Source organism: Neofelis nebulosa, chromosome 2 (assembly GCF_028018385.1).
Source record: "Neofelis nebulosa isolate mNeoNeb1 chromosome 2, mNeoNeb1.pri, whole genome shotgun sequence".
Taxonomy (NCBI): Eukaryota; Metazoa; Chordata; class Mammalia; order Carnivora; family Felidae; genus Neofelis; species Neofelis nebulosa.
This window is the reverse complement of record NC_080783.1, coordinates 103351445-103376870: the sequence shown is the minus strand read 5'-3', so window position 1 is coordinate 103376870 and position 25426 is coordinate 103351445. Positions and strand designations below refer to the sequence as shown.

The 25426-nt window shown below is 45.2% G+C and overlaps 1 protein-coding gene across 7 annotated transcripts in view; it reads right to left on the bottom strand.

The window, feature by feature from the left end:
• The window catches only part of CFAP221 (cilia and flagella associated protein 221), a 105362-nt gene extending 85946 nt beyond the window's left edge, over window positions 1-19416 (bottom strand). For 2 of the 7 annotated variants that reach the window (XM_058715510.1, XM_058715511.1), the window contains exons 1-6: window positions 19020-19168; window positions 17449-17634; window positions 13664-13764; window positions 6537-6623; window positions 6293-6391; window positions 4273-4373 (exon numbers count right to left, since the gene is read on the bottom strand). In XM_058715510.1, the coding sequence (XP_058571493.1) occupies window positions 4273-4373; window positions 6293-6391; window positions 6537-6623; window positions 13664-13764; window positions 17449-17587 (527 nt within the window). In that variant the 5' untranslated portion in view covers window positions 17588-17634; window positions 19020-19168. Of the gene's footprint in view, window positions 1-4272; window positions 4374-6292; window positions 6392-6536; window positions 6624-13663; window positions 13765-17448; window positions 17635-17816; window positions 17907-18992 lie in introns of all 7 variants that reach the window. The other 5 variants (XM_058715508.1, XM_058715506.1, XM_058715509.1 and 2 more) reach the window with 5 other exon arrangements.
• Between the last annotated feature and the right edge of the window lie 6010 nt (window positions 19417-25426).

Genomic DNA, 25426 nt, shown 5'->3' with positions numbered 1-25426 from the left:
ACATCTAATGAATGAATGAATCCCAAATAAAGAACCCACCTAAAGGGTACCTTCAACCCTCAAGGTAGCCTAGAATGAACAGAGAACATTTAAGGTGAAAGCCATTTCAAATCCTTCCCTCCTGCCCTATAACCAGATGTTTTTAGATTGAACGAAGCAGAAGACAGTTTGGACAGTTAACAGTTATTAAGTAAAGGGCATAAAGCCTTGGGAGGATACTGCCTGCTGCCAGTATGTGTGAAGGAAAAAAGGAGCAATGCTTACCCTTTGACAGAGTTTTAAAAAATTCATACCATTATACACAGTAACTCAGTTTAATAAACTGTTTAGCTGAAATTTTCATTCTGATTATAAATGAAGGGCATTATGTACAAAATAGTTTGGGAAAAGCTTCTCAGTAAGTTGGTAGATTTATGTATTAAGAATCAGACTAATGTCTGCACTATAAGCTACATTGTTTTCACCAGTTTATTAAACCATTGTTCTCAATTCCTTTTTAACTTTTTTTTTTAATGTTTATTTATTTTTGAGAGAGAGAGAGAGAGAAAGAGACAGAGTGTGAGCAGAAGAGGGCAGAGAGAGAGGGAGACAAAGAATCCAAAGCAGGCTGCAGGCTCTGAACTGTCAGCACACAGCCTGACACGGGGCTGGCACCCATGAACCATGAGATCATGATCTGAGCCAAAGTTGGACGCTTAACCGACTGAGCCACCCAGGTGCCCCTGCCATTGTTCTCAATTCCTAAGCTTGGCTTATGACCCAAACAAAAAGTAATTTGAAATTTGTGGAGGGAAAAAAGGAAAGAAAGAAGGAGGGAGGGAAGGAAGGAAGGAAAGAAGGAAGGAAGGAAGGAAAACAAGGATTCAAGAACTAGGAAGTTAGATAGTTCCTACTTTTCTACCACTTTGATTTTCATAAAAGTCACTATAGTCACCCATTTAAAGGAAATAGCTATATTTGGCCTCAAAATGCATAGAGTGAGTGGGTCCTGCCAGGAGGGACTCAACTTTGCAGAGCACTTAGCACTGACAAGGACTGGGTGAAGACAGGAAGGTTTGAAGAGGGGGAGAGAGGAAATACTGGGATAGAGCTCTGGCAAAATGTGTTCCGGAAAATAAACAGAGGGCTGAAGAGCAAGGGGGCAAGAATATATGTCAGTGAAAATGTCAAAATCTGGTAATACCCATCGTTCGGCAGTGGTATAGGCAGAGAGGAATTCTCCTGCGCTGCAGGTAGGCGTGTGAATGGGCATAGCCATTCTGGAAAACAAGCTGATGTTACAAAGTTAACAGTGAACTTGTGGTAGACCACCCACTTGTAGATGCATACCCTGGAGAAACTCTAGAACATGTGCTCCACACCACGTGGGTGCAGGGATGTACATCAGCAGTGCTGGTCAAAGCAAGGCACCTGGGTGGCTGAGCATCCACTTTCAGGCTCGGGTCACGATCTCACTGTTCACGAGTTCATAGTTCAAGCCCCGCATCGGACTCACTGCTGTCAGCACAGAGCATGCTTCTTCAGATCCTCTGTCACCCCCACTCTCTGCCTCTCCCTCGCTCATGCTCTCTCTCAAAAATAAATAAAACGTTAAAAAAAAACTAAAATAAAAAAAAAATCGTGGTCAATCCATTCAGTGGACACCAACTCTAGCTATGTGAGTTAACATGGCGAAACCACAAAACCCTAATGTGGAATAGAAAAGGCAAGTTGCAGGAGAACTTACATACAGTAAGATTCCACTTATATAAAGATCCCACACTGGCAAAACGAAACAATGTGTTACTTAGGGGTGCATGCGTATGTGGCAAAACTACTAAAATACATCAAAGAAATGATTATCACAAAAGTCCAAGTAGTAGCTGCAAAGTTACTGGTAATGTGTTATGTCTTGAAGGCAATGTTCATTATATTCTTACTGTTTGTTTATTTATTTATTTATTTATTTATTTTTAATTTTTTTTTTTTAACGTTTTATTTATTTTTGAGACAGGGAGAGACAGAGCACGAACAGGGGAGGGTCAGAGAGAGGGAGGCACAGAATCTGAAACAGGCTCCAGGCTCTGAGCTGTCAGCACAGAGCCCGACGCGGGGCTCGAACTCACAGACCGCGAGATCATGACCTGAGCCGAAGTCGGCCGCTTAACCGACTGAGCCACCCAGGCGCCCCTATTATTACTGTTTAAACCTTACACATGACTATATATTCTTCTGTGTGTATTATTTATTTGTAATTCTTTAAAAATTTTTTTTTCAACGTTTTTTATTTATTTTTGGGACAGAGAGAGACAGAGCATGAACGGGGGAGGGGCAGAGAGAGAGGGAGACACAGAATCGGAAACAGGCTCCAGGCTCTGAGCCATCAGCCCAGAGCCTGACGCGGGGCTCGAACTCACGGACCGCGAGATCGTGACCTGGCTGAAGTCGGACGCTTAACCGACTGCGCCACCCAGGCGCCCCTATTTATTTGTAATTCTTAAAGAATTTGAGAAAAGAAGTATAGATGGATGGAGAGTCAGAGGTCATGGGAAGGTGTGTGGGCTGGGGGGCGGGTACAAGGAGAAGGTTACACGTCGGCTGAACTAAGGCCACTATTTCAGAATTGATTTGAGGGTTTCGCTCAAGGATGCCAAATGGTACTACAAAGGAAGGGCCATGAAGCTATACATATTAGTCTATAAGCGCTCCCTCATCCCAAAGGGTTCAGCTGGCTCTCTCTCTATCTTACCCTGCTATCTGGTCATTAGCAATTTGTACGCACCCTGCTCAGTGCTGCTGCAGGCACTTGAACTTGCTTTCACCCCCAAAGCATGCTGAAACCCAGTCTTTGTTCACCATCCGGACCTATAGCAAGAGACATCTAGTATCTGCCAGCTACTGGGTGGATTCACACCCTCCAGTGGCTAAATCACCTATAAGATATAGTCCAGGCTCTCTGCTGCCACCATGCCTTTGTAAGTGCTATTTCCCCGCCTCAAATGTCATCCTCATATTCTACCACCCTATGGAGTCCTCTTAGGACAACCAGATGTCACCCCCAGAGAAGTGAGGAGTAATCACTCCCATTTCTCCAGTCAGCTTCATCTTCTGGGCCTATATAGGACCCCAAACGTGTCTCTAATACATATAGCACTTAGCGATCGATGTAATTAACTGATGCCATGATTCTATCCCCATTAGACTCTGAGACATTCAGAATCAGAACCTTTGTCAATTTACCTTTTTGCCACGGGTGATATTCAAAGTGTCAATCAATCGGGACTTCTGGGCAGCACTCAAGTAGAGTGGCTATAAGGCTGAGGCCATGTCCTGCAGATGTCTCCCCCCGACCCCCAAATTGCCAGGTATCAACAACTTAGTGGCTGAATCATTAAAAGGTGGCACGGAGGGCAGGAAATGGGCCAGGCAGCTGGGATGGAGGGACGGGAGCTCAGGACAGTATATATTTCCCAACCGGTATAGAAGTATTAACAACTGGCATGGCCATTATATAGCTTTATCTAATTATATATAATATATATACATTATATATATATATATAATGAGCATTATATAGCAGCTCAGTATCCATCTTTTTATATCTCTAGGGACAGGTAGAGATATTTAGGCATGAGTAGTAAATATTTAATAAATATTTACTGGAAAAAAACAACAACAGGTACATGACACAGGAGACTATTTTCCCAATAAGACAGGGTCGAGGAATCTGAGACGTGGCAGTTACTGGACAGTAACTTTCTGTTCTTTTTGCTTTCCCATCCAAAGCAGAGTTTGGTTAATGGATGGGCACAAAATCCAAGTTGGTCCAATAAGACTCAATCCTGGGACTTTTGCTTGAACACCCCCAACCCCTCCAGCCCCTCCAACCCCTGTTGCCAACAGTGTTTAAAGCTTCTGGCAGCTTTCTTACCCCTGTGAAGGGGAAGCCTCTTGTGAAAGAAGCCTGCAGAGAGAAGCAGAACTAAGAAATGGAGAGAGGCAGGTTCCTGAAAGCTGATTTAAACCCCTAGAACCAGCCATGCCTGAAGATCCACCTTGCAGCTTTATTTATTTATTTATTGGGCCATTTAATGGCCCAATAAATTCCCTTCCTTGCTCACGATATTGTGACATGGGCTTTTGTTTTTGTTTTATCTTTCTGACTATTAAGTCCAGGCTAACTCAGCTAGAAAAATACAAATCTAGGAAAAATACAAATCTCAGTTTCTGTTATGCGTATCTCTTAACTTTTCATGACCTATGACATTTTGGTAGGTCATCTTGGTAACTCACCTTTCACCAAGGAGAACATTTGATAGATTTATAAATGAGGGAAAGTCCAGTGTGTTCATGACAGGATAGGCATGGATAGGAATGAGCAAAGTGTCATCTCCCTAAAATTAATGGGAAAAAAAGTCAAGTTTATAATACTGGAGGCTATAATTTTCAAAGGTGAACTTGTAGGCACTTTATTGCTTATGTTGTTTTCTATCGTTAAAAATATTTCCTTAAGAAAGCTGAGTGCTTAAACAGAACATTAGACATACTGAGCTTTCTTAGCTATAACCAAAATGTAGGCGATTCTAAGCACATTTCATTGAAGCGATATTCACTATTACCCAGGGGAGAGGATGCCTTTGTGTAGACACAAAGACAGTAATCTATCGGCTTCTATTTCAGAAAATTAGAAGAAAACACAATCGGCAGTAGCCTGAGAGGAACAGAAACCATGATGGCAGCAGCTGATCCAGATGGCATCGAACAGTAAACAATGAACTGGTATAGGGCACATCTACTTCCAGCGCTGCCTAACGTATGACCTTGAACAAGACCGTTAACCTCTCCAGGCCTCGATTCTTCCCTTGCAAAATGGGAATAATTTCGCCTTCACTTTAAAGGTATTTTTTTTTTAATTTTTTTTTTAACGTTTATTTATTTTTGAGACAGACAGAGACAGAGCATGAACGGGGGAGGGGCAGAGAGAGAGGGAGACACAGAATCCGAAGCAAGCTCCAGGCTCTGAGCCATCAGCCCAGAGCCCGACGCGGGGCTCGAACTCACGGACTGCGAGATCGTGGCCTGAGCTGAAGTCGGACGCTTAAGCTTAACCGACTGAGCCACCCAGGCGCCCCCAAAGGTATTTTTAAGAATGAAAGCCGGTGCTGGCCTGGAAGAGTTAAGAGCACTGCATAAATGCAAGTATCATTATTAGCGCTACCATTAAGTAGCAGCAGACGTGCTGTGGCGCTCTGTACGCCTGCCCTCGAGATTTGTATTCTTGGTACAGATACTCCTTCTGAAAGCAATACTCTAATTTTTAGTTGAGCTTTTTTATTTTCTGTTTAAAAACTGAAACTCACTGGGGTGCCCGGGTGGCTCAGTAGGTTAAAGCGTCTGACTTCGGCTCAGGTCATGATCTCCCAGTAAGTGAGTTCGGGCCCCACGCTGGGCTCTGTGCTGACAGCTCGGGACCTGGAGCCTGCTTCGGATTCTGTGTCTCCCTTTCTCTCCGTGCCCCTCCCTCACTCGTGCTCTGTCTCTCTCTCTGTCTCTCAAACATGAATAAATGTCTCAAAAATTTTTTAAAAATGAAAAAAAAAACTGAAACTCATTGATCACTAAAACACACTCTTCCAGTTTTAGTTATGAAAAACTAAATTAGTTCACCCGAAGGCTTCTTGACTTGCAAGAGCCGGACGTGGGAGAGCAAAGGGAAGTGTCGGGGTGGGGGTGGGGGGGACAGTCTGAAGAGAGGGACTGACAGCACGTGGAGCTGGGCTCCGGCTGGAGGCCACGGGACGAATTCACTGGCTTAGAAGAGGCTCACAGGGACTCACATGGCGCAGCCATCTGGGGTCAGGCCACACAGGCGCCCACCTCCCTGCAGACCCCCAGGGCTGCCTCTGAGGGCCTTCCCACAGGACACCATCCGGTCCCTGGGGTTTATAATCACAAATTAGGGGTGTTGCTAATTTTGAAACCTAGCACTTAAAGGAGTATGTCGAAGCTACTTGAAAAACGTCCTTATCAACTCCTAGCGCTACACGATAAATGAGGTTTCTAGGCCAGGGCAGGCAGGAAACCTACAGCAAATGATGTCTCACGGCTCTGCCCTGGTTCTTTGTGGCTCTCACACCTGGGGCCCATGTCACTGGACAAGGACCCTCGTGCCACTCACGCCAACTGCCCAAGGAACACACGCACTGGGTGAGAACTTCACTTACCGTATCATTTCTTCATTCTTCCCTCAGGATGGAAGTCTTGACATCCTTCTGCCCCTTACCCCAAAAACACCAATTTTAAGAAAACTTACCTTACAGTGAACCCGAATGCAGTCGTAATAGTATCGCCACTCATCCGGAGAAAATGTAATGGTGATTGTGAGGGACAAGCCGGGGACAAGGTGGTGTTCCTAGAAGACAAGTAGGCTGTCATGGGGACAGGCCCCAGAGCACACAGACAGCAGGGCTGTACCCCGTCCCAAGCGGACCTACCACCCAGAAAGCCACAACCTAACAAAGAACACAGTGGAGAATAGGTAACCGGACCACACTTACCTTTTTCACATACTTGATCTGAAAGTATTTGGTTTGAGGGGGTAAAATATGCACATGTGTGTCTTCATTGGAAATATTGACCAGATGCTGCGAGAAACAGAGAAGCATTCAGAGAAAACATGGTCTTATGTATCTGCGTACTTACCTCCTCATTTATTTAGACCTTACCTTGTTCCTGAAGGGATTTGAGGAGATAGAATTTATTGTTTAACTTTCAAAAAGATTTGAAATACATCACACCCCATTTAAAGAATAATAAAATAAACACAACCCCATTTAAAGGACAATAAAGCACACCCACGTGCCTTCTGCCCTGATTAGGGGCTTTACGAGAGCCTATAGCCCCCAGGAAGCTATCTGCTTAGGCACATGTCCCTCCTCCCCAGTCCTGACCAGTTACCTTGTGTGCCTTTTTGTTGAACTCTGTTAACCTCAAAAACAAAACTGCCAGGGGATGCCTGGTGGCTCAGTCAGTTGAGCGTCTGACTTTGGCTCAGGTCATGATCTCACCATTTGTGAGTTCAAGCCCTACATCAGGCTCGCTGCTGTCAGCCTGTCAGCAGAGCCCGCTTTGGATCCTCTGTCCCCTCCTCTCTACTCCTCCCCTGCTTGCAATCTCCCATAAATAAACAAAAATTTAAAAAACAAAACCAAACCTGCCAGTCATCTTGCCAGCAAAAATGGGTTTATTCAGAAACAGCAGAGAACTGCAAACCAGGACGTGCAGGCTACTGAAAAACCCATACACAAGTGCCCAGACTAAAGGAGAGGACTGCTCTCTTATAGAGGAAAGGGGGAAAGGGGGAGAGCAGTTATAAACAAAAAGTCCATTGGGGTAAACTCCACTGGAGTTTGAAGTATAGGAGTTTTTCCACTGGCCGAGCTGTGCCGGTCTCTCATTGGCTGGGCTGTTGCTAGGGCAGGAGGAAAACCTTCCTTTTTCCTGCTGAGACAGTAGCATAGTACCTAAGGTACATCTCTTCCTATTGGGTGTGCAATTGCAGAGTGGTGGGGGCTGAGAGCTCCCCCTGCTGGCCACCCGACTCCTCTCAGAACCAGGTTGCCTTTCATTACGGAATTTTCACAACAACTCCATTTAGGCCTGTGACTCAACTCAGAAGAAGCCAGCCACCCGGTCATCTCCCACAGTTTCTGGAATTACATGCCACTGGTGCTGGGGGCCCAGCAACACTTAGGTGGTCAAAAAAATCAGGAAAAAGGCCTGTGGCTAGGACAGCCTCCAATCCATCCCTGGGGCAAATGGGAAAGAAGTCCAGATCGGGAATTCTCTGCCTGTGAGGTAGGACAATATGATGGACAAGTTAACTCGGTCTCCAAGTACAGGTGTCTTTCCTCCTTCTGCTTGAGATGGGACCAAGAACTTTGGAATCTGGGGGTTTGGGCTTCACCTGGGCAAGGAACAGTTAAGAGGAGTTTGGTTTCCAAAGTCTAGGCCAGAGGCTGGGCCTGTCACGGGGCCCATTGTCCAACACTGAAGCCCTAAATTAAAATTCAGATATTACTTCCTGATGACGTTACATCAAAGTGTTTGCATTTGTTAAAAGTTATTTTTTGTCACCTCTGAACATGCCTAAAGTGACCCTGTGTTTTGGCATATCTTTTCTTTTTTTTAATATGCTAAAAGCCTTAAAAAAACAAAAAACAAAAAAAGTTCTCCAGGCCACTCCTGACCTCCAAGGAGCCTGCAGAGGGACAGTTTTGGTGAAGGTGTGGGCTCCTGGGGCCCTGCTCTTGAGATGGGGTCTTTCAACAGAGATTGGGGGGACAGGTATGCTGGGACCCAGGATGCCTGGGGCCTGTGTTCATCACACCCAGAACCCTGGGGTGGTGGGACCTGCCTGGAGGTGGAGAGGTAGCCATGCAGCCCCAGGACCTGGAAGCCTTGACAAAGAACTCGGCCCCCTGGGGCGCCTGGGTGGCTCAGTGGGTTGAGCATCTGACTCAGGCTCACGTCATGATCTTGCAGTTCATGAGTTTGAGCCCCACGTCGGGCTCACTGCTGTCAGAGCAAAGCCCACTTGGGATCCGCTATCCCCCTCTCTCTGCCCCTCCCCTGCTTACATTCACTCAAAAATAAACAAACATTTAAAAAAAAAAAATGAACTCTATGCCCATGCTTGTCATCAAAGGAAGCCCTCGCGTTGCAGTCCAAGAATTGGGAGTAGAGGTGGTTTATATTGTCTGTCACTTAAAAAAAAAAAAAATCCAGTATGAGGATAGGGCAACAAACAAGGGTGGTAGGGACTGCTTTTACTGTGTATTCTAGGTATGTATTTCTTAGAAGAAATCAGTAATCTGCACTCTAGGAGTATTTAGTGCACACTGCAAGATCCTAACCCAGAGTCCATACTCCAGAGGTGGTTACTAAAAGCACTTCAATCCTGTTCACCTGAACTGACACTAGAGGGTCTTCAATGTAAGCATAAGGGATGTTCAGGGTGTACGTACTAGCTAGGAACATCATACAGGCATTCCTGCTCTTAAACGAAAGGCACAGGAGAACCTGGTGAGCCCAGAGCCCAGTGTCCTTTACAGTGACCTCCAAAGACCCAGGACTCCTTTAGGTCTTGCGTTTTGCACAGCACAAAACATGTTGTTAGCCCGTTGGAAGGGTGGCCAATCTTACCCACAGATGTTCCTGCATCTGCTGCCAGCAAAGCTTCCTTGCAAGGAGCTAATGGCTGGGCCTTCCTGGAGACTGCGAGTATGGAAATTCCTTTTTGCCTGCTTGCTAGTAAGTGTCTTATGCGTTGCACAATTTCTTCCTGGGCCTGTTTGCATTGCAGCAGATAAACCTGGTAGTGAGGCTGCTGGGAGGGGACCGGTGGCTCCCATCTCCCATCGGGGTCAGATTATCAATGTGCACCTGGCAATGAGACATAACTTCATGGACTTAGGTCAGTTTGCAATCAGCCGCATCACGGGCTATAGAGAGGTCTGTCCTCAAAGCTCCTGACGTGGCTCAGCTGTTCCAGTCTTCCCGAATGGGAGGAGACAGAAGCTGGCTCTCCCGAGACTGGAGATGCGGCCAGCACCTGTGGGTGAGGGCCCAGCCACAACTTGATTTTAAAAAATACAGAAGGGGCGGGCGCCTGGGTGGCTCGGTCGGTTGAGCGTCTGACTCTTGATTTCGGCTCAGGTCATGATCTCGCAGTTCGTGGGATCAAGCCCCCTATCAGGCTCTGCACTGACAGAGTGGAGCCTGCTTGGGATTCTCTCTCCCTCTCTGTCTCTACCTCTGCCCTACTCGCGCTCTGGGTCTCTCTCTCAAAATAAATAAATAAACATTTTTAAAAAAGTAGAAACCTGATGCTTCCTCCAACCTGAGTGTGGGAGAGCAAATTCAAACATGCCCACTACTCATTTGTAGGTGAAGCCTATGCTTTGGAACTCAGGAGATAATGTCTGCATTGTCAAATGAATAAAAAAATAGCAATACGAAAATACTGAATTAATTTCTTAAATAACTAAACAACATAGATCCCATTTATGATCATAAAAGATGTACTCTTTGGCTATACATTGCAGGGGGGTGGGGAGGATCTTAAAGGCTGCAATAGGGAATTGAAAACTAAAACTTTTATTTCAGAAAGCCTGAAGCAACTGTTAATTTATGTAAGATAAGTCTGTATAGGCTAACAACTTTGTTTTGGGCTGGCCGCGGCAACACTGCTTGTCTCATGAGAAAATGCAGTAATGATTTATTTAATAAATATAGTTTCCCAAACAAAATCTTTCTTCCAAGGGGGTAAAAAGAATTTAAGAGGTCTTTGTTTTGAGAAACACTATTTCCAATTTTGAAGTAAGTTGAAGCATTGATCTCAATATGAATCCAAGCGAAATGCTTTCAGTCCTTTAACCAGATCTGGATCAATCTCAAATGTTAATGAACAATTTATTGTGGTTTTAAACCCACATTCAATCATTCCATTCTTGGGAAATTTGCATAGTTTCCTGTAGCAACACCAAGATAAAAACAGAGCTGGATTTTCCTCGTGTTTGGCAAGAATCTCAAGGTAATTGCCTTAGGCTTCCGCTTAACTCTGCTGGTGGAAACAGGAGGCTTGGCTCTCCCAAGATCTCCCAGAAGGCTATTAAGATGAAATTATTTTTCACATGTATCTATTCCTGTTTGTACAAAAGAGATGATCTCTATTCTTCAACAGAATGAAGCTTTCACCTCCCTCCCCAAACCCTATAGTCTAAGTAAACCAGATTGCACGCTAGTATCCAAATTTGCAGCATGGACCCTGAACCTCTCAACGTCTTCCTTTATGCCTTGAATATCCTTTTCCCACTTCTCTTTCCTTCTGGGCTATATCAAGTGGCTTCTCCTCCTCATGCTTATCTTTTTGTTTTTAAGATTTTCTTTTTTACGTAATCTCTACACCCAGTGTGGGGCTCAAACTTATAACTCCAAGATCAAGAGTCACATGTTCTGGGGTGCCTGGGTAGCTCAGTCAGTTAAGCTTCTGACTCTTGACTTCAGCTCAGGTCATGATCTCACGGTCCGTGAGTTCAAGCCCCACGTTGGGCTCTCCACTGACAGTGTGGAGCCTACTTGAGATTCTCAATCTCTTTCTCTCTCTGCCCCTCCATCCCCCTCAAAAATAAATAAATAAACAAACAAACAAAAAGAGTCACCTGCTTTACCAACTGAGCCAGCCAGACGCCCCCACAAGATTTTTTTTTAAATCATGACCATCCTGGCCTAAATATCTTCAACATCATTAGTCATTAGGGAGATGCAAATAAAATGTGCAAATACACAAAAATACAAATAAAGTAGTGAGTTGAACGGTGGCTTCAGGAAGGCATGTTCATATCCTAACACCTGGAGCCTGTGAATGTGACCTTATTTGACAAAAGGATCATTGTGGGTGTTATTAAGGACCTTGAGATTCAATCATCCTGAATTACCCAGGTAGGCCTCAGTCCAATAAAATGTCTGTGTACGAGAAGAGAAGACAGAGAGTCAGAGAGGGCCATGGGAAGGCAGAGGCAGAGAGTGGAATCATGTAGCCACAAGCCAAGCAACACCTGCCAGAAGCTGCCAGAGGCGAAACCACATTCTCCCCAAGAACCTCTGGAGGGAGCACAGCTCTGCCGACACCTTGATTTCGGACTATGACCTCCAGAATAAATCTCTGGCTTACTAAGATCCTCAATTTGTGGTTATTTGTTAGAGCAGCCACAGAAAACTAACATACCATATAACCCAACAATTCTACTCCTTAGTATACATCCAGGAGGACTGAAAATAAGTCCACGCAAAAACACGTACACAAGTGTCCCTAAGAGTGCTATTCATAGGAGGCTCAAAGTTGAAACCCAAACATCCATCGGATGAATGGCTAAACAAAACATGGGATAGGCATACAATGGAACAGTATTCAGTCACGGAAAGGAAGGAAGTACTGATAGATGCCACAAGTCGGATGAGCCTGGGAAACATTAGGCCAAATGACAGAAGCCAGTCACACAAGACTACATGGTATATGATTCCACTTATATGAAATGTCCAGAGTAGTTAAATCTATACCAATGGAAAGCAGATTAGTGGGCGCCTGGGGTAAAGGTAGACTGGGTGAAGGAATAAGGAGAGTAAGGGTGCTGGGGGGGGGGTGGTTGGGAGTGAATTGTTTATTCATTAATTATTATAAACAGCGAGGAACTATGAAAGATAATTATTTTAATTCTACCCTACCACCGTTGAGGCAGCAAACCTAATATCAGGAAAAATAAGCTTCAAAATCAACTATTAACCTTTGATGCTGTGTTCTAAGAAATGTGTCCTCATTAGTTGGGGGGGTGGATTTCCTATTCACCATTTTAAATTCTAACCCTTTTACCAAGGGGAAACACTTGGCACCTAACAGATTTCCCTCCGGATTCATTCTCTCTACCCACTTGAGGCACGAGGACTCACGGAAATGGCGTTGTTTGTTGGGGACTGCCTGATAGAAACCTGACTTCACTTCCTGATGGCTTGGCCATGTGTCAGCTTCTTCTCCTTGCCCTGAGCAATCCAACACAATACTTGGGAGTTCTTTCTTAAAATGACCTACTCTAAGACATGGCTCCTAAGAATGCATCACGTCTAAAAGTAGAGATTCTCAATCTCTTGAGGCATCTGGTGACAGAGCCAGAGGGGGGAACATCGTGTACAAAGCCAGAGTCTCAGAGGGCCCGTGTGAAGAGAGCCCACCTCTGCCCCACTCCCAACACATGTGCAGATGCCATTGTGGCTCAGATCCAGAACCCAGTGGGAGTAGTTCTGAGATGTCCTGCTCAGTGTGACTTTAGGGGGTTGATGTGAGGTCATTGAGGTTGTAGAGGTGACTTAAATGTTCAGGTCCCTAGAAGCATAGAAGTTAGGGATGCTGTGGCCACCCAGAGCCCACCCCAGTTTGAACATGCCGTCAATGAAGGGCACCCATGAAGCTCTGTGGTGGACTGAAGTCCGTCCTTTCAACTGTCCCTTCTGGAGCCTGTCCAGTGGAGCTGACCCTTGCCACCAGACCCAGCTAGAATCTCTCTGGTCAGAATGGATGAATTAGGCATGGGCATCAGACCTGAACAGGTGGAACAGAACCCTCACCAGAGCCTCTTAAGAAAGGGATACCCCTTTCCCTGGTGGTGTAGGCTTGGAGCAAGCAGGCACTGGTTTAGAGGAAGGCGGCCGAAAAGTCAAAGTCGGTCTCTATCACTTCTTAGCTGTGTGGTCTTGAGCCAACTATTTAACCTCCTGGAGTCTTGGTTTCCTCGTCTATAGACTGAGAGTAATAGTACAACCTCCACAGAGCGAGTGTAAGGACGAAATTGAATCATGGGTGGCACAGGGCACCCAGCTCCTAGCCCCTAAGAGCCAGTTAGCAATGACACCCATTCAAAAAGAATGCCGTGAGGAGCCTTTGGCAGGAGAAAGTAGCTTGTCCAAGGACACTGGTACAACTTTAAAATTTCTCATCCCAGAACCATCTTTCTGGCCCAATGGACATTCGTGCTTCTGCAGATTACGCTGCTGTTTAAATGAATAATATAGATGCAGAACATTCACGTCATTTCATTACTATGATTAGTTATCCCACTTAAAAAATACCTACCAGAATCTGTTGGTGTTGTTCTCCTACTTGATAGCCTCCAAAATGCACTACGCCAGGTTTTGCCTGTATGACCTTATTATTCAGAAGTTTTGCATAAACCTCTATAAAAGCAATGTAAACAAGTACATCAGGAGATGAGACATAAAAGAAAATCTTAAATAAAAGAAGATCCTGTTAAGGTGGGCTCTCTTTAGGATATTTTAAGCCTATGAAAGTTTCAGACAGAGGATACAGATGTGAACCAGATTAATGATCTATTCCAAATGAACTGTACTGCTTCTCCCCATTTTTACACATTGTTTGGGAGATATTATCATCACAATACAAATTTGCATGTACTGTTGACCACTTAGTGAAATAATCTGCTCTTCACGTTTTGTGCAAGTCTTCAAAATAAAATGCGAGCTTGTAAAAAGCACGCGCCTTATCTTTGCTGCTCCGTATAACACCAAGATTACCTAGCATGCGATGAATATCCAAACACCAAGTGTTAGTTTTCTAATGTGTGTTTAGCCGTTATTATTTCATTTCCTCTGGATAGAATTACAATGTGATAGAATAATTGTAAAGCTCTGAATAGTTATCGCTCTGGACAGAAAAGTCTCCAACTGCTATTACTATAATGTGAATGTCTTGTCTTTTTCTTTTCTTTTCTTTTCTTTTCTTTTCTTTTCTTTTCTTTTCTTTTCTTTTCTTTTCTTTTCTTTTCTTTTCTTTTTTTCAGTTTTGAGAACAAGGTTGAAACAGCTGATCTCTTTTACAAAAGGGTACAGGCTCAGTCCCTTAAGTGTCTAACTATTGATTTGGGCTCAGGTCATGATCTCACAGTTTGTGAGTTCCAGCCCCACGTCGGGTTCTGCGCTGACAGTGTGGAGCCTGCTTGGGATTCCCTCTCTCTGCTTCTCCCCCGCTTGCTCTCTAGCTCTTTCTCAAAATAAATAAAAATTAAAAAAAAAAAAAGTGTCACTGTTTCAAAGAAGACATCCAGATGGCCAACAGACACATGAAAACATACTCAACGTCACTCATCATCAGGGAAATACAAATCAAAACCACACAGATACCACCTCACGCCGGTCAGAGTGGCTGAAATTAACAACTCAGGAAACAACAGATGCTGGCGAGGATGTGGAGAAACAGGAACCCTCTCGCACTGTTGGTGGGAATCAAACCTGGTGCAGCCACTCTGGAAAACCATGTGGAGATTCCTCAAAAAAATTGAAAGTAGAACTACCCTATGACCCAGCAATAGCACTGCTAGGAATTTATCCAAAGGATACAGGAGTGCTGATGCATGGGGGCACATGTACCCCAATGTTTATAGCAGCACTTCCAACAATAGCCAAATTATGGAAAGAGCCTAAATGTCCATCAACTGATGAGTGGATAAAGAAGATGTGGTTTACGTATGCAATGGAATACTACTTGGCAATGAGAAAGAATGAAATCTGGCCATTTGTAGCAACGTGGATGGAACTGGAGGGTATTATGCTAAGTGAAATAAGTCAGGCAGAGAAAGACAGATACCATATGTTTTCATTCCTATGTGGAACCTGAGAAACTTAACAGAAGACCACGGGGGAAGGGGAGGGGAAAAAAAAGAATTACAGAGAGGGAGGGAGGCAAACCATAAGAGACTCTTAAATACAGAGAATAAACTGAGAGTTGATGGGGATGAGGGGGAGGGAGGGGAAATGGGTGATGGATATTGAGGAGGGCACTTGTTGGGACGAGCACTGGGTGTTGTATGTAAGCGATGAATCACGGGAATCTACTCCCGAAAACAAGCGCACACTGTATGCTCTGTATGTTAGCCAACTTGACAATAAAATATATTAAAAAAAAAAAAAGCATCCAGGTCTACACAACTTTTCCCAGCTCTTCATTCAGGCAGGAACTGAGATGTGTAGGAGGCACTGGGAACCCACTACCCCATTGTCTCTGCGCCTTTAGCGCTGATGTCAGGCATTTGTTCGTAATCCTCACTCCAACCCTGCGCAGCAGGTATTATTTCCATTGTGCAGATGAAGGCGCTGAGACTCAACAAGATTAAGCAACTTGCCCACGGCTGGTAGTGGAAAATCAAGCCCAGGTCTGATTCCAGCTGCTAGACTGCCTCCTTCAATACGAATGCACCATCCAATTTCTCACCAACGGTGACTTTTCACCTTTGGCTATATCCACACCCTGTGAGCCACAGATCCCCTACCCCGCTCCTTAGCCCAGTGTGATTCTTGTAAACATCTAGAGTGAGTGTGGAATGGTTGGTGTTCTTGCTCCTCACCAACAGTGAGCTGAACACTGTCATCAGCTTTGGGCCAAAGTGAAGGGCTGGAATGGGGTAAGGATGGTCTTTCTGGGGATAGATGATCTCTGTCGGTTATCTGATCATTTTTTTAAGTACTGAAATGAACATTATTTGGTAATTTTTAAAAGATTTTACTTTTAAGTAATCTCTATACCCAAGGTGGGGCTCGAATTCACGACCCTGAGATCAAGATTCGCACGCTCCTCTGAGTGAGCCAGCCAGGTGCCCCATTTGAAAAAAATTTTTTCAAGTTTATTTATTTATTTTTGAGAGAGAGAGAGAGAGAGAGCACACGGACATGAGCACGAGGGATGGGCAGGGAGAGAAGGGGAGAGAGAATCCCAGGCAGGCTCCACACTCACCTTGGAGCCCAACATGGGGCTTGATCTCCCAACTGACCATGAGATCATGGCCTGAGCTGAAATCAAGAGTCAGAAGCCTCACCGACTGAGCCACCCAGGCACCCCTATTTGGTAAATTTTTTAGATGCTGGATATTTTGCTTTTGTTTTTAGAGCCACAAACAGGTGTAAAATAGGCATTGCTCTGCTAATACCCAGAAATAGTTGAGTATATTAATCTGCATTCAATAAGTTCTACGGTAATGAAAGAGCCACACCAAATTACTGCATTTCCAGCATTTGTGATGGGCCTTGCAAGATGAATTGGAAGCCAGCTAGTGTGATGGTAGAGAGCTGGACATTGGGCTACAACGACTGAACACCACCTCCCCACTCAGCTGTGCCGCCTTGGGGAATTCGTTTGACCTCTCTGATTGTCAGCTTTCCCAACAGTAAAATGAAAACAGAACGCTGATGTTGTGCAGAATGAGTGAGAATAACATAGGCCGAATGATTAGCCTTCTACATAATCACTAGAGGATCTACCAGGCTTTCCATGTACATGGAATGGGAGAGATGTGCACGGAAAAAAGCAAGGGGGTATTAAGTGCATGTGGTCTTGAAGGAGCAGGAGTAATGGTGTGGCTGCAGCTGGGGGTGAGAGGTACAGAGCATGGTAGGCCTGGGGGGCGGGGCCGAGTAGGCAAGTTCACAGCCACAGCAGAGGAGGCCAAATGCCAAGGGAAAGAATCGCAGCTCTATTCCGTATGCAAGGGAACCGCTGAGAGCATCTGAGCAGAACAGGGGCAGGGACAGCCGTGATTCCACAAAGGAAACTGACGGGGTGTGAAGGTCGGAAGGAGGAGAGCACTACAATATCCTAGTGACCTGCTGAGGCAGTGGGGACAGATAGGTAAGATATTTGAGGAAGTGGGAGCAGCAGAACTTGGTGACTCATGTACACCACAAGGACCTATCACGTGAGTGGATGGGCCTAAATAGAACCATTGTTCTTAATAATAAAACCTATTGTAAGCCTATAAGACAATATAGAGAGATCAGCACCAAAAATTTCTTTGTGCTTTCTGGACTTTGGATCCTCTGAGATCCAACTTACTTGATTAGATTCCAACTTACTTGATTCTAGAAGGTGATTAGGTACTGGAGTTCTTTTCTTAGGCTCCTCCACGAGGCTCCTCAAAAGGAGGGGAGATACGTTAGTAAATGGTTCTTTGGCACTGTTTAGCTCTCTGCTGGGGGTTTTCACCACTGCCATTTTATCATGAAAAATTGAGTCTCCTTTTTAGAGCCAAAGGTCACTTCCTGGGAAGAAAACAGTAGCAGTATGAGAAAGCATGCACATTTTTTTTTTCTCAATCTTTAACAAACGTACCTCTGTGACTGTGCGGTTAACTGTGGCCCAGGCCCTCCCTGCCTCCCTGCCTTTGCCGGCCACTCCATTCCCACACAGGGCTGTCCCGTTAATCTGGCATCACATATCACACCCCAATCTCCTGCCGTCGCTCAAAACCCTTCGGTGGCCCTTAATTTTCAAGAGCTTTTCCCAAACTGTAGTCCTGAGATGCTTTGGACTCCTGAAGGGAAAAATAAAGGCACTCACAATCAAAAAAATCAGAAAATGTTGAAGTAAATAGTTAAACAGGCCTCTTCTGAGATTTCTCCAAATCAGTTTCTTAGTTGCATGTGACCATGAAACCCTTTAACATTTGGAGACACTATTTATAAGACACTGGCATTTTTGAGCCACCTTCCTGGGCCCCTCTCTGGGGTGAAAAGGAGACGGGGCAGCCAATAGGCCCCCTCCACCACCAGGGGGTGCATTCCTAGGGGCTCTGTCCCAGGACCTAGGGTCCCGGTTCATGTTGACCCTTTGTCAGACTTGCTTTTCCTTAACATTCATTTTAAGTTCCACCCTCTTCATAAAGGCCACGCTGACCCCAACACCCTTCAACATACTTTACAACTACTGCCTCTACTACTCATGAAGTATGAATGATTTATTGCCATGTACAAGCCTAGGCATCTTGGTATCGTCTACAGCTAAGTCTCTAAACTGGGGGTTCTTGGACAAGTAAGCTTGGGGGGGTGGGGGCTGCTCTGTGATGCCTCTGAGACTGAATGTAAAATCCGGTCTGGATATTTATGTGCTTGCTTTTTTTTTTTTTCTGGAGAAGACTCATAGCTTTAGATTCTCCAGAGTCCACAACAGCAAGCAAAATACAGTGACTATACTGAAGCAGGTGTTTACCAATAATTTTCTGAAAATTTCTCCTTTCCCCTTACCCCCAGCCCCAGCATCTCTGAAGATTCCCTACTTCTCAGCACAGCCTCTACCTCACCTGCTTCGTTCCCTTTCATCCCTTCAACACCTGCCTCAAAGTTCACTTTCCAGCCCCCTCTCCTTGGGGCCCCTCAAATTCCTCGCCTGTACTTCAGGCAGGAACAATGCCTAAACCATTTGCAGGAGAGCTCTCCTATTCCAGTTCACTCACTCCAGGGTGAACTTGTCTCTTTTCACACACCCCCATCCTTGGTCTCCTGGCCCCATCCTCTACCCGCAGGCCCTCTCATCCTAGCCAGACGCCTGCTCCCCCTCAGCGCCCCTTCACTCCATCTCCGGCTAGGGGTAGGGGTCGACCCCAGCCCCATGCACTACCCACATCCTCACTTAACCCTTTAGGTCCGACCTCTCCTCTGACCACCTGCCCGCGGTTCAGGCAGCCTCAGCAGCTCAGCGGCAGCCAAGGGGGCACCCCTAGCCCCAGGTCCCAGGCCGCTCACACAGGAGGTGGTTCCGGGGCGGGATTCGGCCGGCGCCGGCGCCAGCCACCGTCGCCATGACAACTAGGACGCGCTCCCAGGGTCGGCGGCCGGACGCGACCAAACTCCCCAGGGACGTGGGGGCGGGGCGGATACGGGCGGCAGGCGCTCGAGCTCCGGAGGCCGCTGGTGACTTCTGGGGACTCGAAGCAGTCTGTGCGGCCTGGGCAAGAACCGAGAGAACGACTTAGGAGGTGCGAGGGCAATGGATTTCCGAAGGGAAATGGGAAAGTCATAAAAGTATAAAAAAGTATAAACTGGAATCCTGCGAGAGCAGATGGCGGAGAGCGGCTGGCCCCCCCAAGGGGCGGGGCCTCCTGAGCTCAGTGGGTGGAGCTTCCCGCCAGACATTCATTCACCCAATCACTTAATTCTTCAATATATTTTGTTTTCCGTTTTCTGTTACGGTAAATTTCAAACATATACGAAGGTAGGCAAATAGTATGATGAAGCTTCAACACCCATCTGTAACAATGATCAAATCACGGCCAATCTTTGTTTCGTCTATACCTTCCCCCTATTCCCTGTATTCTTTTGAAAATCTCAGGGATCATTTCATCCCTAAATATTTCAGAATATACCTCCAAAAAATAAACATTCTTTAAAAAAAAAAAAAAAGAGTACAACCACAATGCCAGTACCTTAATAAGTTACAGTGATTTAACATCTTCACTTACCCAGTACTCAATAGTTCCACAAATGACTTACCTGTCATGTTTAGAGTTGCCAGTCTGAATCAGAATTCGAATAAAACCCACACATTACAACAGACTGATATGTCTTTAGGTGTCTTTTAACCAACATGTTCTCCCTCCATTTCTTTTTGTTGTTGTTGCAACTTATTCACTGAAGAAACTGTTTGTGTTCTGATGCTGGTACTTAGGAGTTATACACCATGAAGCTGGACCTGCCCCCCCTAGACCTCCTGCCCTGTCTACTCACCCTGCCCACCCATGGACATTATTCCATACACAGACAGCTTGGGCTTCTCTCTTCCCAGGAGTTGTCCTGGTCTCGTTTTTTCATTCTATGACTCGACACTTGCGTGATATTATTTATGGCTTCATGTCGATAAGAAATTATAGCAGGAATCCAATAAGAATATCTGCCTTTCCCACACCCACATCACTTGTTGTGCTCTATGTGGTCCCCACCTCCCCCACACACACTCACACTGGGAATATTTACTTTTCCCATCATCCTATTTTCCAATCCCTCCCCCACTGCCATCATCACTGGTTAAAAATCTGCCCATCTTTCAAGACTGGTGTTAGAGATGGTATATTTTCTACCCTCCTTGAAGCCCTCTGAACCAGAAGGACTGTTTCCTTCCTCCGGGTTCCCACACACTTTGTTCTATCATCTTTTTTGGCACTTATCTTTTTATATGTTGCACCTCTTACTACTTGTGTGTCTTAAACTGTGAAATTCTTATCAGGAGGGGACTGTGCCTTATCTTTGGATCTCCCACAGCCCTTGACACAGATCTTTGTTTATGGTGATTACCTACTAACTGTTGGCCAAGTGGATGAAAAAAATCTATCTGCTTATACAGTAGGTTGTTTTAGTTCTTTCTGTTTTGTTGCCCCAACAAAGTTGTAGATTTTAGAACAAGTGCTGTGTTTCCCACAGTCCCGGACCTTTGTACTCCAGCTTAAATCATCAAATGCTTGTTTCCATATACTTTTTAGTGGGTCTTGGGTAAGACCCATTAAAATCCTTAGTTTTTTTAATTTTTTAACGTTTATTTATTTTTGAGACAGAGAGACAGAGCATGAACGGGGGAGGGGCAGAGAGAGAGGGAGACACGGAATCCGAAACAGGCTCCAGGCTCTGAGCGGTCAGCACAGAGCCCGACGCGGGGCTCGAACTCACGGACCGCGAGATCATGACCTGAGCCGAAGTCGGACACTTAACCGACCAAGCCACCAAGGCGCCCCTAGTTTTTTTAATTTTTAATTTAAAAAATCCTTATTTTTTTCCCCTTAGGTAAATTTGGCAATGTCCCTATTTCATATGTAAAGATAGACACAAACATAGATATATAGATATCAATATCGATATAAGATGTAGGTTCGCTGCACAATTCAACAAAGTGCATATTATAGTGTAGTGGACATTTCTGGTTGTGTACTCCCACCTTCCAGCTTTGATCAGGCTTCTCCCCAGTCCCTGATCCCCAGATCCCCACTTCCAGCAGTAGATGCTGGTTAGTCTATGCTGGTCATGGAAACTTCTGTCCTCTTGCCCACCACTGATTTACTGTTGAGTATGTAACCCAATTCTGGCCACAAAGACATTAGGAAAAGGCTTCCAGGAAACTTCTGGAAAATACATAAACAGATAATCTTTCATAAATACAGTATCTTTCTCTTTCTGGACATTGTAGTATCCAGAAGTGATTCCTTGGAAATGCAGCAGCCATCAGAGGCCAGGAGGGGCCTGAGCGTGAAGGTGAAGCTGGTGAGAAGGATTAGCAGGGCAAGGAGACAGGAAGAAGATTCTGGACCTGCATGACATCATCTCACCTCTGCTTGTCTGGTGCCTGCATCCCATTATCTCCTTTCAACTGAAATCGTTCTGACATACAATGATTTCTAGGCACTCACCACTCAAAGCGTGCACTTTAGCACAGGAACCTGTTAGAAATGCAGAATTTCAGGTCATCCAGACCTACTGAATCAGAACCTAAATATAAATAAGATCCCGCAGAGATTCACAGACACTTTTTTTTTTTTTTTTTTTAATTTTTGGGACAGAGAGAGACAGAGCATGAACGGGGGAGGGGCAGAGAGAGAGGGAGACACAGAATCGGAAACAGGCTCCAGGCTCCGAGCCATCAGCCCAGAGCCTGACGTGGGGCTCGAACTCACGGACCGCGAGATCGTGACCTGGCTGAAGTCGGACGCTTAACCGACTGCGCCACCCAGGCGCCCCAACAGACACATTTTAAAGTTTGAGAATCACTAAACCAATGACCTACAATTACAGCTGTTTTCCACAATCAATTATTTAACCAATTCATTTATGTATTTCACATTTATTTCACTGAGAGTTTGCGGCGAGCAGAATACAAAGATATCCCAACCTCTGCCAAACTAAGTCAATGAAATGAGTGTAATAACAGACACAGAAGCTATAAACAATAAGCTTCAGAAGCACAGGGAACAGTTCATTTCCTTCCTTAAAACTCATCTGTGGCTTCATATTGTACGGAAAAGAAAATGCAAAACCCTTAACATAACTTTCAAGGCTTGGCAGAACCTTACTTCTGGCCTTCTCTCTCCTCCTTCTCTCACCACACCCCACGGTGCATCCCCTGGTGTGCTGGGTTAAAGCTGGCTGAAAATTCTGACACTCCTCTCATGGAGAGGTGGGGTCCCTGGGCCCTGCCCATGAATCTAGGTAGGTCTGCGACTGCTTTAACCTCCCAGTCCAAGCCTGCCTGAATTGGGGACGGCAACATTTGTAGGAAATAATAAAATGGTTGTTGTTTCAAGCATGCAAGCTTTGGGATAAATATAGCTGCAGCGATAAATAACCCGAAACTCGGCCAGTTCCTACTCAGCCTAAGGATCCCTTCCTTAGAGGGGCGTGTCCTGGCTTCCTTTTCTAAATCAGGCCCTACCCCAGCCCCACCACCCTCTCTCCCAGCACTGGGTGCTCTCCCTTCAATGCACTTACTGCAGTGTGTGATTCTAGACCAATGGGCTTACGTCTCTGATGTCTGTCTTCCTGATGTCTACCTTTTCTGAAGTCAGCTGATGGCCTGACTTGTTCACTACTATATACTCATCACCTTGCACTCTGCCTGGCACATGGGAGGACCTCCAAAATATTTGTAGGATCAGGTCATTAATGAGTCATGCCAACAGAGATCTAAATTTCTACATACGTATACATATATTATATGTATATGTACATGCATATGTATATATTTTTGGAATATTTATATATTTGGAATATATATATATTTATATATATTTGGAATATGAATGATATACTCATACAGTTCAAAATACCCACATAATGCCTGGACTTCCTCACAACATGGTCACTGGATTCCAAGGACAAGTGTCCCAGGACAGAGCCAGGCATAAGCTAGCCGTATGACCTAGCCTTGAAAGTTGTGCAATTCTGCTTTCACCTCGTTCTACCCATTGAGGCCATTCTCAAAGACCCACTCTTTTATAAGAGGGAACATAGACTTGTAGGGGCCAAGGTCAGGCCACTCCAAGATGGGCCACTTTGTCAGGAAGATTATTTTGAATTAAAAAGCAATCATGGGGCCCCTGGGTGGCTCGGTCAGTTAAGCATCCTACTTCGGCTCAGGTCATGATCTCACAGTTCACAAGTTCGAGCCCCGGGTCTGGCTCTGTGCTGACAGCTCGGAGCCTGGAACCTGCTTTGGATTCTGTGTCTCCCTCTCTCTCTACCCCTCCCCCGCTCTCTCTGTCTCTCTCAAAAATAAATAAACATTAAAAAAAATTTTTTTTAAGCAATCAGGGGGCACTTGGGTGGCTCAGAGGGTTAAGTGTCCTGCTCTGGATTTCAGCCCAGTTCATGATCTCACTATTCATGGGATCGAGCCCCGAGTTGGACTCTGCACTGGCAGCCCAGAACCTGCTTGGGATTCTCTCTCTCTCCCTCCTTCCCTCTCTCTGTTTCTCCCTCTGCCCTTCCCCTGCTCGTGCACCACGTGCACTCTCTCTCTCAAAATAAATAAATAAACATTTAAAAACATCAACAAATAAAAAGTAATCAATACCCAGAAGATTCAAGAAAAGTTCTTTATCTCCCCCTCAGCTCCCTGAAAAGAATGTAGCTAAAGGAATTGCTCTAGGAAGGGAGCTATCACTAAACACAACTACCTTATACTATGAACTGGGTATGACAGACAGGGAGGGACCCAGCAAGGCCTGTTTGATCAAAGTTGTCTATGCCCCCCTGTTTCTGAGGGGCCCAGCAAATGTTTGTTTACAGCAAACGTTTATTCTTTTTCATCTTCCTATGAATTTATTTTCTTCCCTTTGAAGTCCCAGGCCCCTATCCCTTCCTCCTTAGTTCAGAATGACGTACATAACTTACTTTGCCTGTCTTTGGAATTTCTTGTCTGTCTGGATTCCCTGAATGTATGTCATTACGTTTTATTTTCCCCTTTTAATCTGTCTCATGTCCATTTGATTCTTAGTCCAGCTAGTAGGACCTCAGCAGGCAGAGTAAATGCTTCCTCCCTAGCACACTCCACCTTTCAATAGAAAAGTGTCAACATCTTTGGGGTGATGGTGGTGTTGTCCGGAGCTCACAGCCAAGAAAGAATTCTTGAAGACATCTTTGGTGTAAAAAGATGATTTTATTAAAGCATGGGGACAGGACCCATGGGCAGAAAGAGCTGCACTGGGGTCATGACGAGTGACTAGTTATATACTATGAAGTTGGGGAGGTAAAGTCAAATGGGAGTCCTCCAGAGGGACTTTGATATGCTAAGGAGGAGAGGAGGAAGGGGCAAGAGAACCACGTGCAAACAGAGCCTGAACCACGCATTCGTCCACCCTGAAGGACACTCTGTCTCTGGATTCTCTGTCACATAAGCCAGCACCCAGCCTTATTGCTACGTCAGCCAGTTTGAGTTGGTTTGTCCATTGTCCGCGGCCAAATGCATCTTAACTTGTATATCCAGACAATTTAATTGTACTGATTTTTTTTCAACCTCATACTGCTGAAAGATGGGTATTATTTGGCCCATTACGCAGATGAGGAAATTGAGGCCTGGAGGGTTAAAGTAACTGCCTGATAGCACATGGGTAATTGATGACTAAGTCAGGGTTTGAATCCAGGTTTGTTTGTTGCCAGCATTCTTTTCTGAATGCCAGGCCAAATTGCCTAATCAGGCTGGAACGTGAGGAACCTCTGAGAGGTCGGGGCATAACTCATCATTTTTTGCTCCATCCGGAGAAGATAAGGCCTTGGGAACACTGGCAACATTGTCTTTCAGATTTGGTTTTATTTGCCCTTTTTTTATTTGATCTGTTTTAACAAATATATTTCATAGAAATATTTATTTATTTTTTTAATTTTTTTTTTTCAACGTTTTTTATTTTTATTTTTGGGACAGAGAGAGACAGAGCATGAACGGGGGAGGGGCAGAGAGAGAGGGAGACACAGAATCGGAAACAGGCTCCAGGCTCCGAGCCATCAGCCCAGAGCCCGACGCGGGGCTCGAACTCACGGACCGCGAGATCGTGACCTGGCTGAAGTCGGACGCTTAACCGAC